The sequence below is a fragment of the Passer domesticus genome, chromosome 14, assembly GCF_036417665.1.
Source record: "Passer domesticus isolate bPasDom1 chromosome 14, bPasDom1.hap1, whole genome shotgun sequence".
Classification (NCBI taxonomy): domain Eukaryota; kingdom Metazoa; phylum Chordata; class Aves; order Passeriformes; family Passeridae; genus Passer; species Passer domesticus.
The window spans coordinates 7,886,982-7,904,742 of NC_087487.1; the positions used below are offsets into that span (position 1 = coordinate 7,886,982).

The window sequence follows — 17,761 nt, forward strand, 5'->3', positions numbered from 1 at the left end:
GGGCAGAAGCAAGCCATGCCTCAGGACATCCAAATAACCACCCAGATTTCATCAACGAGGGTGATTTTTTGAGCAGGAATATTCCTCTAAGGTTTGCAGTAAAATGGGTTTGTTACCTTGCAGCATACGTTACACTGAGTTCATCCAACACATTGCTAAGTTTCACCTGAAGTTCTTTTAGGACAACACTAGCTTCAGGATCCAGCTGCAAAACATAAAACATTATGTTTTATTTATACACTAAGTTTCTGGGGTTTCCATTACAATCAATTAATTAGGAATTATGCACTATGGAAAACCAAATGTGGAAACACCTGTTGTGACACAGAATTGCTTTAGTAGGCCTTGAAATACAATTACCATTAAAAAAAGAAGAAAAAAAAATCTTTGATTACAGCAGTAAATATTTATATTAGAAATAAAAAATGCGCCTTTGAAAAATGACTTTTTGTGGGATTGTGGAAGCTGTGTTGGCAGTCACAAAGGAGGCAACTATCATTATCAGGCCAGTAGTATTCAACAAGGCACACTAAGAGAAGGATGCAGGAAAAGTCACTGCTCGTGTTAATAGTAATGCAGATGCCTTCATATTTTTATTATTTTGTACAATTCACTGCTGTTGGTATTTTGTTTTGTGATTTGCATTGAAGTTGTTTCCATATTTCATTTGTTTCCATAATGCACTGTAAAATTAGAACAGCCAGCACTGAAAAAGATGGCTTGAAGAATATCCATGCCAATTCTACTGACAAAGGATATGGGAAGGGACTCTACCAAATTTCAGTACTGCTGTTTCTAAAAGCCATTAGGGAAAACAAAATTCAAGCACAGAGCAACACATTCTGGTGCTCTGATACACACTTTCGAAACATAGGAAAAAGGTTAATGCAGGGGAGAAATATATTTTTACATTTACAGGGATGAGGATACATGCATAGATATTTAATCAAAAAGGTACCCTATTGATATTGATCAGCAAACTTGTTTATTTGCTATGGATTCTTTTTCAAATAAAAAAGAATAATTTTTTTATCTCCCTGATCTTTAGCAGAAAAAATAATTACAGCCCATTCTGGGATATGATAGATGATCATCAGGATCAACAGCTGAATGTGAATTAATAGCTGATGTTCCAGGTCTTTCAGCTGTCTACATCACAGTGTTAAGGAATGATTTCCAATGATAACCCTTAATTTGTGGACTCTGTTTTGCAGTAAGGTCAGGTACATATCTTCTGACAATTTCAAAGGACACTGCAAATTTAGAATACATAATCAGGGCTGTTTCTATTTTCTGTCTTTCAACTGCATGAGTAGCGTTTGGTGCTTGTTTTTCCTCTGGTGCTTCAGAGCACTGTGGTGCTGCAGGTCAGTTCTTTTAATCACACCTCAGAGAAAAGGGGAGGTTGTTGTAGCACACTGGATAATTTACTTGAGACTACACAGGAATTCTGCTGCAAAACAAACTGAAATAGATCCAGTGATCTACTGTGTTTTAATCTTAGACCATCCTTTATCCCCTTAGAAGTTATGTGTGGGTTAAAATCATAGAAAATCCAAGATTTTCACTACAGGTTTTGACAAGAAACTGAAATAGGTGGCAGGGGGAATTACCACACATCCTTTAGAGGATACTTGGTGTCATGCAGTTCTCTTCTAATCTGAGAAGCTTATACTTTACTTATTTCTGTAAGTACTTACTGTGACTACTTACTGATTTAGTTTTGAATTACTTTGCATTGAGAGAACTTCCGTTGCTTCTATTTATCTTAGCAGTGTCCCTGGCAGATACACTTGGACAGTTCATACACTTAAAGTGATTGCTTTCTTTCATATGAACAGCAGGAATTAAAAAGGTAATTTTACTGCAGTGTCTATAGTAGTAAAAATTTAAGACTTTGCTATCAAAGGCAAAGATTTTTCCAGGAAATGCATATCACTAGGGAATTATGCTGTCTCCTTTGGAAGGATACATACAAAGCCCAAATTTAAGACCACTAGAATATAAACATTTAACAAACACTGAACACACAAGCATTCACACTGACCATGACACATGTCAAGGAAAACACAAAATACCAGGCAAGCAGAAGACTCAAAATTTCTTAGCAGATCATGCACAAACTAGAGAATCACCTTGTTACTGGGCCTATAGAGGTCAATGGAATTACTTTCTATCAGAAGTTGTGGTGATAACCAGAAAACAAAACGTATCTGCTAAATTCACCTGGAATTGAACTTAGTCCAGCCAAAATTGGATTGAATGCTAATGCCAGATTGTGGACATCACACACATTATAGAAGGGTGCATGCAACTGTTAAACATTTTAGAGGCTTTGTGCTCACAAATTGCAGGAACAAGTTTGTGTGTGCACAGCTGGAGGCATCTGGCAGGACCCCCAGGCCTGTGTGTCCACATGCTCATGCCCGTGGATGGGGTGGCACGGGGAGGAGTGTGACACAAAGAGGTATGCGGGCTGCCCGGGCAGGTGTGCCACACCTGGCCACGCTGGCATCGCTCAGAAGATGTCAGCAAGAGCTTTAAATGCTACTTCTCTCTAGGTACTGGAATATATGGTGATTTGGGTGTCTCACCAGAACTAAAATGTGCACTTTTCATTTTTTTATCATGTGCTTTCTGTGTGCTAATGATTGTCCTCAGGCATCATCCAAATGTGCCAGAGCATGACCTTTGCTTTTTCCTGAGACGGCAGAGCTAACATGGAAGCATGGCAGTGAGAGGCAATGCTGATCAGCATCTGAGATGATGTCATAGAGGGGGATATAGACATGAAAATGAAGTATTTATGGTATTGGGGACTTCTCTTTTTCTCTTCAAATCCCATTTGCTTCATAGAGTTTGGCAAAGAAGGAATGAAAACTAACAAACTTCCCTGTATATATTTCAGGAAAATAAAAGGAAAAGGCTCTACCTGAGCCTGATTATTTTGGGAAGAAAAAACAACAAACCAACAGTAAATCCAGCTATGAGTGTCATTAGTGCACCACATCCAATTTAAGCCACAAAAAAAAAAAAAGAAAGACAAGACATTTATCCCTTGGACAGTTGTATTCTGGATTCTGTTTACAGTTGCCAGCATGTGGACTAGCCTTAAAATACATTGGGGTAGGTTGCTCAGGTTTCAAAATTGGATTTTTTTAAAGGAACAAGCTTATTTCATTAATAATGTGTAAATCATTCTTTTTAATAAATTCTTAATATTCTTGGCTTTTCTAGGCTCATATTTCTGTTATTCTACCATGGTCTGAAATAGCAGAATTAAGTTTTACCCACAAGGTAATATACTCATTATTTTGTTGGCACATCTATTGATTATGCATTATTGAAGAGATAATTAGAAATTTGACTTTTTCTGAATGCTACACAAACACTGACAACACATTTGCTGAACAGCTGAAAAAAATAAGAAATAGTTAAACATCATAGTTTCCAAATTCTGCCTGTCTAAAACTGTGAATTTTTTAATATAGACAAGCCTTGGAAATAAGTTAAAAATCTGATGAATTTGGCTGCTTTCAATGTGTTAGACTGAGCTATTTCCTGCTGTAATTTAATGTGTGCTAGTATGGACATAATCTTGTTAACTGCAAATTTGGTGGTGTTTCTGCAGGAAACTACAGAGATGCAAATTACTTGTGCATGAGTTAAATAAAACCTCTTTAATCTGAATCCCATTTATCTGCAATTTCACAGGTCTAATTACTTATAGTTTCATAATGGGACCACCTGGTTACTTCTGTTCAGAAAACAGTTTTACATATTTTCTGTATATCTGGCAAAGATACAGCAAAGGTATTTATCAGCCCCATCACTTCAGGATGGAGCTTTAGGGGTTCTTTCTGCCTCTGACAGACATCTCCCTTCCTCCACCCACAGCCTTAGGACAGTGAGATGTGAGATGTTTGGCTGCCACTGCTCTGAGTGCACTGGAAAGCACTTGGGCCTCTGTACAAGATGTAAAGGTGGACACTTCAGAACAATTCTGCTCAAGTCTGGTCCTCTGTCAGCCCATCAAAGTCTTTAAGGCCACATATAGATTCCTACAGGAATTCCTAAACTTTATACGTAAAGTTGGAACTGAATTTACTAAAGTGGGAATATGATTTATCTACAGTTAATATAATACTGTCATACATAAACAAACCCCTTTTGCTTTACACTTTTTTTTTTTGATCCTAATTACTGTAACTCATTTCTGCCATGTTCTGTCATCTGGTGTAGAGCAACACAAGCATTGGCTTCTCTTCTTTCTCTTTTATCAGCTTCCAGCTTGTCAGGCATGAAAAAAATATTTAGTGCAAATATATGCATTCCTTTTGGATGAAACAAACAGGAGCTAAACCAAAATTCTATGATGATGATCCGTTCTCACATTTTTGGACTTGATTTACAAAAAAACCAAACAGTGGGTTGGATGCACTTTACTACTTTTTCTTATGGCAGACTGTTCTCATTGATATGATTTGTAAGTACCCTCCCTGCTTTGCTGCAGCAGAGGACAGTTAATAAAGAAGCCTATCTTGTTCAGACTATTTTATTTTAATGGTGGGGGATCTGAGAAACCAGTTTTTTCTCTATTTATAGAGCTCCCTGCCTGCAATGTGCAATAAGCCTACTCTGAACAGAGGGACTGCTGCTTGATTGTGGTTATTTTGACTGCACAGTTTGAAAGACATACTGCTCACAGTGTGACACTGAGGAGATTAACAGCATTTAATTTTTCTTAGAATTAGTTTTGCTTCAACTGAAATAGGTCTCATTATTTTGCTGAAAATCATCTGACTTTTATGCCCTCCACAAGTGAAATATTAAACTGTTTTTTCCCTTCCAGGAAACTGCTTCCAGATTTTATTGCTGGCTTTGTTTCTTCTAAGTACCAGTTCAATAAGCCAAATTAGCCATTAGCAGTTGTGCCTTTGGAATAGAGAGGGGAATAAGTATTCGAACTGGAGGACAAACATTTTAGTGGCATCTTGATATGGGTGAAAAAAAATTGAACATGAATGTGCTTTCTTCAAAAAATTGCCCTAAAAGTCTGAATGTATTTTTAAGATCCTTTCTCTTAGACTGTGAATTAGAGATGCACTTAAGACATCTAATGAAGGGATTATAGAAAAATACATCCAAATTGTCTCCGTGGGTTGCATGTTGCACCATATTTGTAGGAAATTCTGCTTTGATACTGCAACAACCTTAATAATTCATCCTCATTAACATCAAAAGGAAACCAAAAAGGATGAGAAGTCATAAGTTTTGAAAGAAAATTGCTATGAAAAATTCCTAATTTTTAAAATATTATTACATAAGGCATTAGGAGCAAATGAAGCACTAATATTTTCTTGGGGAAAAGGGGACATTTTAGGGATTCAAACAAATATTATGGTTGAAAATAATTTGATAGAAATAGATCTAAAATGTGACTCAGCTTTCCTCTGCCCTTGTCATTATCCTGATTTATGGACTTTTACCTGTTTTCATGAATCATGACATTAAAAATTAAGTTTGGATCCAAGACCTAATACAAAAGTACTTTGCACAGAACATAAAACCATGGAGGACAAGATTACTTGTAATGTTCAGAGAGAGAAAGGTGTATACTAGGAACCACAAAAACAGCCACTTCTGCATGATGAGTATCTCTTTTCAAAGTTTGGTAGGAAATTTGCAGTGACAAGGCTGCAGAAGTTGATTTCCTGTTACCTGGAGCAGGACGTATTTCTGCTGTAGCAGAAATTCAAGGAGAATTAGACCCTCCACACCCTGGAGTGACTCTGAAGGTGCATCTGGAGGCTTCAGTTCCTTGTGTGGCACAGGGGACCCATCTCACCTCTGCAGGGTCCCACTGTGCATGTGCGAATATGAAATGCTGTTTTCCAGTTTTCTCCATACAGCGTGGCCACATTAGATCAAAGTTTTGGGAATCTCTCAAGCTACAGCCTCAAGAAGAAAAAGGATGATGTATGCATAACTTAATTTTTAAAGCCAGCTACTGATAATATGGGTAGGATATTCATGTTCTAAACACTGCTTCTCAACAAGTAGACAGGATTTTTCTATGGCTATGAAGATATGTTAATTTCTTCATCATGTTTCAGAAAAGTGAAAGAGTACAATCTGGAAGGTACTGAAGCACTGTTTATGTCCTTTTACTGTTGGACCCGACTTCAGACTCTTTTAAATCTTCTGAAATGAAAAAGGGGGTAAAGCTGAGGATGTTTTGAACTGTTGAGTAACAGATCTTGGTGAAATGGTGTTTTGAATACAAGCAGATCCTCAGATATTGAAAAGTGCACTTAAAACATTTCATAGATTTTTTAAAACTCTGAAAGGGTATTGCACTATCTGTGGAGTAAAACTTCAGTTTACTGTCAACTGAATGCCCAAGCATAGCTCTTTTTGATTTTAGATCATAGGGAATTACACAGATGCATCAATGGAAATAAGTAGAAAATGTGACTGTTTTTAGCCTTAGAAAATATGGTCAGGAATAATAAAAGATGCTTACTATCACAAACCTCATAAGAGAATCTCTCTCCTTCTTTCTTCTGCTCAGTGGATTGCAAGTCAAAGGCATTAGACAAAGACAATGACACATTACAGACAAAACGTACCAATACATAAAAAGCAAAGTATAGTCCAATACAAACATTAAAATAAAGCTGGCACTACAGATTGCAACACAAAACACCCAGTGCTGAGAAAACATTACAGATCATTAGCATGTGTCTGTGAAATAGTTATGACATTGCAGTATTGTCAGGACAGTAAATAGGTCTTGTGGACTTTTTAAAAGCATTCTGATTTTCTTTGCAAGTAGAAGTCAAAGCTTTGAGTAGGTTGCAAACATGGTGCTAATGATCTCTAAGGAACTTAGAGTGAACCAGGAAACAGATATGACTCACCTCCTTCCCTCCCATGGACTCAAACATTTTCTCAAGCTGGACTCTTAATTGCTGAATGTTGTTCATCAAGATACAGGCCTACAGAGAGAGATCAAATGTGAGATTGTGCACAACCAATTCTTCAACAGCCCTGCATTCATACAATTAAAGAAACATTCAGGTTGGAAAAGATTTCTAAGATCATCTTCACTCACACAGCTGTATTTTTCAGAGGAATTTTGCAGAAAACTGCAACAACACTGTAACCCAGCTAATGGCTGATGCTTAAGTATTTGAATAAATCAAGAGGCAATTCTGTTAATAACAGACTAATATTTTAGAAATACGCATTTTTGCATTACTTGAAAAGCTGGTGAATAAATTAGGCAATAGAACTCTGTAATCGTATTATTTTAGACTCGAAATGTTGCTGTTTAAGCTAATTTTTAAAGGCAGAACACTGTGCAAAAGACAGAAATGTCTGTGTTCATATAAGGCTAAAATATCTGTGTTCATAGAAGTAAAACATTAATAAAAATAAGGAACTAGTTACAAAAACCATGGAGGAAATAATTTATTACTAGAATCTTGTACACTTAGCTGACTTTATATGGTGGTTTGTTATGGTGCAGATGAAGCAATCAGACAATACTTACCAAAAGAACTGTGGATGGCCAAGGCCAGTGTGTTCTAGTGTGTGACTGGATTAATTTAGACACTGAGGAAATGCATTTCAATATGACATGTATATTTTTTTTCAGACAACAAGGTGGTGATGGAATGATTACAGTGATTGATACTCATTTGTACCTTTCTAGTTAATAGCATGTTCTAATGTACAGCTGAAGCATGATGGGCTCTATAACATGACTTAGCTTTTATTATGAATACATTACTCTCATAGGAATTTGGTGTCAGAGTCCTTCTCAACTGAAGAAGAAAAAAAAGAAATTTGGTCTAACTTCTTACAACTTATATTATTCCTTCCCAGTGAAGCATGCTGCTTCCTCCTCCTACAGAATGCAGCTGGCTTTGTGTAGCTGAAATGTCACCTCATTACTCATCTCTTGAAAAATCCACAAACCCCACTTCTATTTGTCTGTCAACCTTCTATTAATTTACAATAACTGAGATTGTATCCTCCTTTCCTGCACTATCTCCTGACTTCTAACAAATGAATTATTTTGGAAATTATCTGCAATATAACAAATCAATAATTATGAGAGTTATGATTTGTGATGGCGGTGTAAGTAGCTGAATATAGCATCTTGTTCCTTTTGTTCCAAATAAATGCAAATGCCTTCGGCACTACACTGAAGCTATGGGAGAAACACTTCACACAGAAACCATTTCAAAATTTCCTTTAAGGTTGGCTCAAGTGGCTCTTTCAGAGCCTAAGCCTACCTTGGCTCAATGAAAACTTTGCTATTGTTTTCAGGTAAAGATAATTACTGAAAAACATTCTCATTGTATTTCATTATCTCCTACCCTTCAGAATAGTCTGTGCAACAACAGGTAAAAGTGGGTGGCAGGTACAATATCAGAACCCACATTTGTTTGTAAATGCTGACAGGAGGTGGAAGATAAGAGGCTGTTTTTACATTAGATAAACACCTTTATGAAAAGCATCTTTGATGTGCTTTTATTTGAACAGTTTATATGCACATTTTGTAGTGTTTAGTAAGATTACTAACAGTACTGAAAAAGAATGCCAAATTCTAATTCGAGTAATAAAAAGTATTCATTTTAATCTCTTCTATTAACTTTAAGGCAGATGAACATTTATTGTAGCTGAGATAACCAGATCAAATGGACTTTTATTAAGATATGTAAGTATGTAAGGCAAATTCTGTTAAAAAATGTTATGTCCATCAAAGGCATTTGAGACAATACTTTATACCTGGCTTAATGGAAGGTGCCTCTGCTCATAGGAGATGGGTGGAAGGAGATGATCTTTAAGGTCCCTTCCAACCCAAGCCACTCTTTAATTCATAATGAGATTAATTTCATCTAAAGCCTTAATAAAGATAGGTATATGAGAATGACTTCAGAAATTATTCACTCCAGCAATTCAAATCTCCCATTTGATAGGCCAAAAGACTACACAAACAGTTAGACTTGATGATTCAATGCTTTATTAGAACTCATTTCTTCAAGAAAGCAATGAGCTTTATTTAATATTAACATTAAATTCATAGGAACTCCCAATATTGGATATTTAGCTGCAATAGATATATTTCTAAATTCTATTAATGTGTGTATGTTGGTGACCTGTAGGCCATCACACTGTCTCTAACTATATAGAGCACTGGTAGATGTCATGCCCAGGATGTGACAAGGACAAGGAGATCTGTGATGGGCTCAGGGCTGTACCATAGGAGGTGAACAGGCTGAGGATGGGGCTGCAGTTATTGATCCAACTGCAGATTGGTACAGCTGAACAAAACACCACCAAATACACAGACATGGTGCTAAAAGCTGCCTGCCATGGGAGAACTAGCTTAGATTGAATATCAATGATATTGAAAGCCAGTTTCCAAGAATACTTTTCCTTTGTCTTGTTAAAGTATTGAAAATGTTTCCATTTGCTCAACTACATCTTTAGCACCCATATCTCATTTATTTCTGAGTCCATGGCAATCTGATCCTTCATTAGGGACTCCCTTGTAAGCAGTGAGGCAACAACAAAACAGCACAATTTTCCCCTCCCCTCTGCAGGGTGAAGCACAGACAGCATCAGAAACCTCTGCACACAGAGAACAGGGAGCTTAGAAACTCTCCAGTGCACAAACTGACACAGAGAGGCAAGGCAATGCCAAGCGAAAACCCTAAACAAAGACCTTGTCTTCTGTCTGAGAAACAAGATGAAGCTACATTCACCATGTTCACCGTAATATTAGGCTGTTATCCACTGCACATTTTCAGGTATCTTGTAATTATTTTAGAACTTTAATATTGAAATTATTAACTAGGATTCTTAACTAATTTCACTTACTGCAGCTTTTATACATCACTGTAAGCAGCTATGAAAACATGCTGGCCTCCCTCCATTCATGGTTTTTTTTATACAGAGAAGTGATTATATTTTCAAAAAGTACAGTAAGTCACTTACAGGTAATTTCTAAGGCAGAAAAACACCACAGTTTCTTACTCACCACATTTTCTTTATCACAATAGGAGCTGAAGTAACTTGAAATAATTGCAGCATACTGAACAAGTACTTTGTTGATAGTCTAGAAAAAGAGAAGACTCTTTTAAATGGTGAATTTCATAATGTAAACCAAAAATAATAAAATAAAAGGTTTGTATAAATGATAGATTTTACAGGTGCTTGCATACACAGTGTATTATATTTTTTAGATATAGTATAAACAATCCTGTGAGTACATTTTCAAACCCCTGCACAGCAGATGGTGGGTAGTTCTAATTGTAAAGCAATCTTCAATAGCAGAGATAGTTTAATTTTAGCAGTACTGTTTTTGAGAAGCACTGAGAACTCCCCTCCTTGCAATGTACTACATAATTAATGGAACAGTAGCAAGCTCAAAAAATCCTCCAGGGTGACAATACGTAGACTAGAAATATAATGGAAATATAAGACAAAAGGAGCACTGTCAGAGCCTGGCAACATGAGTTACCTTACAATAATCATGTAAATAAGAACTCTGCAAATAGAGAATTGTTGCAATGAAAGAACAGAATTAAATGCAAATGTGAACTTTTCTAAAGCCAGCAGGACTATAACGGAAATTCAGAGCTTGTGAAGAAATGTCATATCCAAATAGAAAGCTGGCAGAGTTGAGTTTATCAAGCAGCAGGTGAATAACTACCACCTCAAGACTTCATATAAAAATAATTTATGTTCATATCTTGAATTTTTCCTTCACTTGCACTGCCTAATTAGCTAATTGCGTTTCACTGAATGGCTCCATTAATGGAACTGCAATTGGTTCATAGCAAGATAACAACTGATGCATACATAAAATACATTAATGTGAAATCTCAGAGAGGACAGAACTTCTCAAACTGGTAAATCATTTTGACAAAATAGACCAAACCCAGCCTTAAGCCACAGACAGCATGTCTTTCTTAGGATCCCAATCAGATAGAAAACACTGATTCAAAAAGCATTGGAATCACTTAGTTTTTAAGTACAACACAGTGTCATTCTCTTTGAAGCTTAGTTGAGATGCAGTGACTTTAATTTACCTTTGCAAATCTTCTCATTAAATGAGACAGTGCTTCTGGATTAGGACACTCCAATTTCCTAATAATCTCAAAGCTTTGATTGAGCTGTGTGAAGACATCAACCACAGAACAAGAGAAGAGGGCATGATCTGATGTTTGCTGAAACTAGAGAGGAACATTCAAATGTTAATATTTGTTCAGAGATCAAAACTGTGTTCATTGATTCTTACACTTGAAATTCATCCTAGAGTCATAAAAAGTAATAAAGGAAGAAAAGAAGTTTCCTTGGTAATACTAAGAAATGTGTTTTTTTAATTTTTCTACTTTTGAATATTTTAAAAATAAAACCAGAATTTTTTTTCATGACATCATTATCACATCATAGGTTAATGAAATGATACCATGGAATGAATTCTGTGGAGATTTAGGCAGAGAGAATTAGAATAGAATTTTCTCTATAAGGTATCTTCCAAAAGCTGTTATCTCTTGAAGTCTAAGAAGGATATTGTTGGACCAAATGTACTTCTGGTTTTTTAATAATATAGGTATTGATACTTTATTTATTCCCCTCCTTAAAAAGGTAAGGCTCACCCCATCTTTTTTGTCTCTTTCTAGTGCTCCATGAAGAAATTCCATTGAGACATCCTCATTTTCATCCAGCCACTGTATGACAAATGGTTCAAACCACCTGAAAATTAAAGGCAATTTGATAAAGCAGGTAGGTTTCATAAAGATCCCAAGAGGAGAAATGCTATAATACCCAGCAGTTTGGCACCTTGTGTTTTCAGATATGTTGTAACTGCTAAAGATTTCAGCAACCCTGGAAAAATTTTTACCAATTCTCTACCAGTGAAGCATGGCAGGTATGCACTTTCTATGAATATTGGCTCTTTGGTAACATTTATTTTTTATTTGTATATAAAATAACTTGTATATAACTTTGTTTTAGTAAAAATCAGCTGTTCTATTTTTCTTTCATTTACTTAAAAAAAAAGTAAAGTAGTAACAGGCCTCAAACCATCTCAGCAAACCAGCAGGCTTGCAGAAAATTAAAGACAGCTCATGTGCAAAGACAGGACTGGACCTGATTCAGTAAGAATTATTTCAGTAGCATATCCTGTTAGTATTACAGCTTTATCCAAATTTGGTTAGAAAACAAATGCAGAATCACCTTCCTCAGACATTTTCTGACAGAAGCATTTTGTCATCTCTGAAGACTGGAGCAACAACAACTGTAGAAACCCATGAAATAGCTAATTGCACATTTAACACCTGGACTATTTCACTTGATAGAATGAAGGATTATAGAGAAAGAAGTGCAAAAAGTACTGGGTGCTACACACCTTGAGATCTTGCACAAGCCTGAGCATGAATATTTGACCAAAATAAACCTTGCAGGAAGCCCAGGCTCATGGAAGCCTCCCCAAAACATCACTTACAGAGAGTATTCAGGCACTGCATCCTTGAAAGCAGAGAGCTCTCGCACATATTCATTATAAAACCATTTCACTTTGAAGTGCAAATTCATATAATCTGTGCTTTTGCATAATCGCTGCTTTTCATGTTCTGTAATAGAAGGAGTGGAAATAAAAGCACTTAATAGTGTTCTAACAGTAAATAACATTCTTGTGCCTCAGTGCACTGCTGACATAATAATACAGGACTTGCATTTTAAAGCATAATTGGTTTGATTTTTCTCGATGTAGTAATATCCACAGTTTCGATTTTCAGGATCTGAGTACCCTTAGGAAAAAGAAAACAAACTAAAGACCAATCCACAAATTAGGCTCCTCCCCTCTCTTCACTGCACTGAAAAAACCTCACAAATTTTCTGACTTCCCCTTCTTTAGATCCTTCTTTGGCTGTCACCAAATGGCTAAGAAGCTTTTGTGTGTCAAGCTAGAAAAGACAACCATACTGTGCAGTAGCCAGAGGAAGTAACAGCTATAAATGCCAGTCCTACAGGAATCTGTGAAAGCGGCATTTATCAGAGCTAAGAAAAAGAAAGAGGAGAAAACTCCACAGCTCTACAGCCATCAGATTTATGGTACAAGTTGAAAAGATGGTTTAATAAAGTGTTTTTGTAATTTTTCAAACGACTGCACCTTCTCAGTGTCTTTGTGTTTTCCACATACTGAATATGCAGATGGAGGTGGGTGGCAGAAATCATGCAGCCACCTGTAACCACATTCTGCATTTTTGAAGTCTGATTTAATTTGTTTGGAACAAATGTCCATCTTCTTCCAGGATTTTGATCCTTGTTTTAGCTTGTACACTGTGCTCTGCATTCATTACCCAGCCACTGCAGACCTGGACAGCTCAGTTCCTTCTCTCTTTATCCTTGCTCAAATCATTAATTTCCTTCTCCCTCAGCATGAAACCAGGGATCCACAAGTTTTGGGCAAAATAATCATACCTTTGTTTACTGCTGACACCTTCCTAAAATCTCCAAGATCTCATCTGTTTGAGATGTCATGTCACTTGCACATTCTTCCCTAAGCAAAAGAGTAATTTCTTTTCCCAGCTCCCTTGAAAAATGACCTAATACAGGTGCTCAGCAGGAATGATGTTCTTGCGAAAATATTAGATATTAAGAACTTACCAGTTTCAAACTTCCTTTTTGCTCCTTATTGCTTGCTTTGCAACACAGCATTATACAAATCTCATATATTTAGATGGGAACCTAATTTTCTGTAACAGCAGGTGCATCCCATCCTCTGTCATACACTTGAATGTAGCATTGGATTCTCTGTCAGTGAAAATGCACTGTGAATGACACATTCTGTGTTTTCAGATCTAGCCAGTTACACTAGAAGGAAATGTTTATTTTTATTATTATGCCAAATCAGCACTCCAGTAGCACACCATGCCATCCAACAAGTGTTTCAGAGGCATTTTATTATGCAGTGAGTTACTAAGTTTTGTGCAAATCCGCTTATAAAGTGCCCCTGTGGGCTTTTATTCCCTTTTTAGCATTGCAGTAGCATTTTCACCTTCACTGCCTTTCCATCACACTCAAGAAAAATCACTAAATCAGTTTCTGTCTAAATATTGCATTTATTCATCTTCATGCTACTTGAGTGCACTACAAACTCACCCCAGCACATTATCATTGTTACTAGCATAAAACAGGACCACAGAGAGAAAGATGTTGTCTTGTGTCATGGTTCTGAGGAATTTTTTTTTTTAGGTAGCAAGTTTTTCACAAACTAGTACAGAAAGCTAGATGACAAAACATTTGCTCTATAAAAGGTATTCTTACAAGGTAGACCAGCCTTTCACTGACAAAAATTATATTATTGCTATGAAATTCACTGCACATCTGCTGCTTAAGTCATTGTTAAAAATCTATCCTAGATTGCATCCCAAAAGAATGGATTTTCTGAAATGAATATCACTTTTTTCATTCAAGCTTTTAATAAATGGGTAGTTAGATTATACAGTGTAACTTAAGAATATTTGCTATAGTATCACAAACCAAAGAAATGCTTATTTCAATTTTAGAAATGAGCTACTGCCACTAATTGGCAAACTTGTTCAGGAGGGTGCAACTCACACATACCATTCACTAATATTTTCTTTTTAAGGTTAGGATTTATAACACATTAAAAATGAGTGCAAAAGTAATTCAGGAATAACTGACCTTTTTTTCTGCAGGCTCTTATGCCTCATAGAGAATATTTGAAGTCTCCCAGGATATTATTTCTTCTTACACATAAGTGAAAAATGCATCCAGAATCTCTGACATTAATGTATAAGAACACCAGCTGTTCTCTTTCAACAATGTCTGTCCTACTTTATAGTATTTCTAAGTCAACATTTCTTATCTCAAAGTTTACATACAAACACATACTATGTGAGCCTTCTGTTAAGTTTTAGAAATTTTCTATAGAAATTTTCCCACAATCAGCAAACACTTCACAGGACATATGAGGTCATCAGTATCCATGCATTTCATCTCTTCAGTTCATATAAACCAAAGAAAGGAGCAAACAGGTGCCCATGTGAGTCAGCAGTGACAATTTTAACTGGATAATAGATGGGTTTATCCATGGCAACCATGGATTTTGGTTACAAAGTGCAGCAACATCACCGTAGGTGTTCTGAATTTAGATTATGACCAATAGACTGCTTCCTTAATTTCTGAACATCTTGCACATGCTAATGTAACTGTGAGCCAGCACAGGATACCTGGATGCATTTTGAAAATCTGTGTCTATTTTCCTGGAGGCAAAGCTAGTGCCATGTTTCCCTATACAGACAAATCCATTTAGGGCTTTCTGGAAGACAGATGTAGTAGCTGCACAATATAACTCTTTTTGAAAAACTCCACTCTCTTGCTTTGCAAAATTATTATCCTTCTGAGTCAGCCTGGAACTAAACCTGCCAGTTGTGTGCAAATGTGCTCTCAGGAGAGATGATGGCAGAAATACCTGAACATTCTCATAACTGATTGTAGGTAAGGAAATCTCCAGTATAGCAAAGTTAATGCTGATAATGTTTTTTATTTTGTGCTGCTCCTTTTCTGACACATTCCTTATAGTGCAGCATATTTTTATAAGCATCTACTCATCTAATAAGTATCATAAAGAGGTCATGTTCACTTCCCATGCTGGCATATTGTGTATCACTGTATCATGCATCAACAAAAAAATATGGATAAGATTCTTGTAAACTGTAACATCTGTAAATTTAGTTGTGTGTATGGGGCACTTTAGCTGCTTTTAGGAATTGCAGTTCCAGCAGGTGTAACCTTTTTAGGTTGTTGATGCCACTTGGGGTGGGGGGGATATCTCCTTAGGGGTGATGCTGTAATACACATGTGCTTCCACAACAGACACTGTAACTGCAACCACACTGAAAACTGTGTGGAATTGTTACATCTCACTGCCACAAATCACAGAACCCCCTTAAGGAGACCTCCAGTAAGCAACAGCACTGAAGGAAAGATAAAATCTGCTCCAATGTTATTTGTATACTCGAGAGTGAAGAGAGATTGTTTTTAAAAGCTATTACATGGAATGCATTTATATATGCAAAAGAACTTGGTGTGTGATGAAATCAGCACAGATCTGGTGATGCTGTATCTGGCACGTAATTTAATTGCAGACAGAAGTTCTTTTAGAGAAAAATTTATAAAGGAATATAACAGGAAGGATTATAATCCAAGGTATTTCCTCACAGGCCTTGACCAAACAACAGTATTTTGGAATAATGTCTGAGGTTTTCTTCATTTTTCTGGCAATTGCTGAAGAAAGCTGAGAAGATTTTCTTAAAACAACAAATAAAAGTCATAATGATGACTTACTAAGCAGAAATATCTGCATGACACTAAGGACAATATCATTTAACAAACTGGAATAGAATCTTGTTCACTACAGAATCCTTTTTTCTTTTTAACCTTGAGGTAATAACATCACTCTGAGTTTCCATGTAATTTTTGATATGTATTAGTTCCTTAAAAAGGAAAAAAGTGTAATCTACAAACCTTCATAAAAGATGAACATGTTAAATATTCATATAATCAAATTGATATTTTGTTCAACTCTGATTTTCCTTATTTGGGTACAAAAACTCAGAGCAATTTTTTTTCTACAGTGGTTTCCAAGCCAACATTTTTGTAAAAACATAGTTAAGCTGCTTGAAAGATTCTAATAATATAGTTTTAAAGTATATTTCAAATCTTTATGAACAAGAACTTCAAGGAAATTAGTCTGTAAAATTTAACAAATCGACTACAAAGACATAAATATATTTTTCTAAAAAACCCAAACTTGCAGTTTTTTCAGGCTTTATAAGTAATGTTTCAGGGACTAATAACTACTATAAAGAATATCAATGTGTAGCAAATTAATTTCATCACAACCAGCTTGTTTGACTGACATACATTCTAAAGCTCTGCAGTTTATTAAACAGAATTGGTTGAGACTAAGCATATGGGATTTGTGTTTGGATTAGCTGCAAATTTTCCCATCAAAACTCAGCTGTTATTCTCAACCATTGTGACACAATTTCATATTATTTGCAATAATTACCTACCAATCCTTTCTAGAGACTGCCAGCTGCTATCTAATTCTTCCAGAACTGCTGTTTCAGAAAACCTGCTATTTCTAAACTTGCAGTCATAAAATTGGGAAAGGTAATTGGGAACACAAAACTGAGTACAGCTAGAGGAAGCAAAGCTCCAGTAAGGAATGATAGGGATGGGGTTTGCATTGGTATTCCTCTCTCTGAATCACTGTGGAAATCTTATGCTGAATGATGCACCTCTGTTTTGGATAAAAGTAGAAGTTAATGTTCAATGCACCTGATCCCAGTGCAATTTCCCAATTTTCACAATACAGGAGCAGTTGCTATGCCACAGCCTCTTTTATGCTTATAGTGCTCTAGATTTAATCTCTATACTGCTGAAAGAAACCTGAAGCCTCGACTGTATGAATGTAACAGCATACAGACCACAAATGAAGAAAAGCATTAACTCAAAGTTTGTCACTGATTTAGAAGAAAACATTACATTCCACTAGCATCTCATCCCAGGATTCTTGTACTTTGCTAAAGGCAATAGAAGTCACTGGTTATTAACGGAAATAGACAGTAGAACACAACTAATTAATAATTATGTATAATTTACATTGATTTTTATAATGTGAAATACTACTGACCTTTCTGAA

The 17,761-nt window shown here is 36.1% G+C and overlaps 1 protein-coding gene across 11 annotated transcripts in view; it reads right to left on the reverse strand.

The window, feature by feature from the left end:
- UNC13C (unc-13 homolog C) overlaps positions 1–17,761 on the reverse strand; it is a 172,594-nt gene that overhangs the window by 23,973 nt on the left and 130,860 nt on the right. For all 11 annotated transcript variants that reach the window (XM_064389637.1, XM_064389638.1, XM_064389636.1 and 8 more), the window contains 6 exons: positions 12,530–12,656; positions 11,682–11,778; positions 11,112–11,255; positions 10,058–10,135; positions 6,924–7,001; positions 117–205 (listed from right to left, as the gene is read on the reverse strand). In XM_064389637.1, the coding sequence (XP_064245707.1) occupies positions 117–205; positions 6,924–7,001; positions 10,058–10,135; positions 11,112–11,255; positions 11,682–11,778; positions 12,530–12,656 (613 nt within the window). The remainder of the gene's footprint in view (positions 1–116; positions 206–6,923; positions 7,002–10,057; positions 10,136–11,111; positions 11,256–11,681; positions 11,779–12,529; positions 12,657–17,761) is intronic.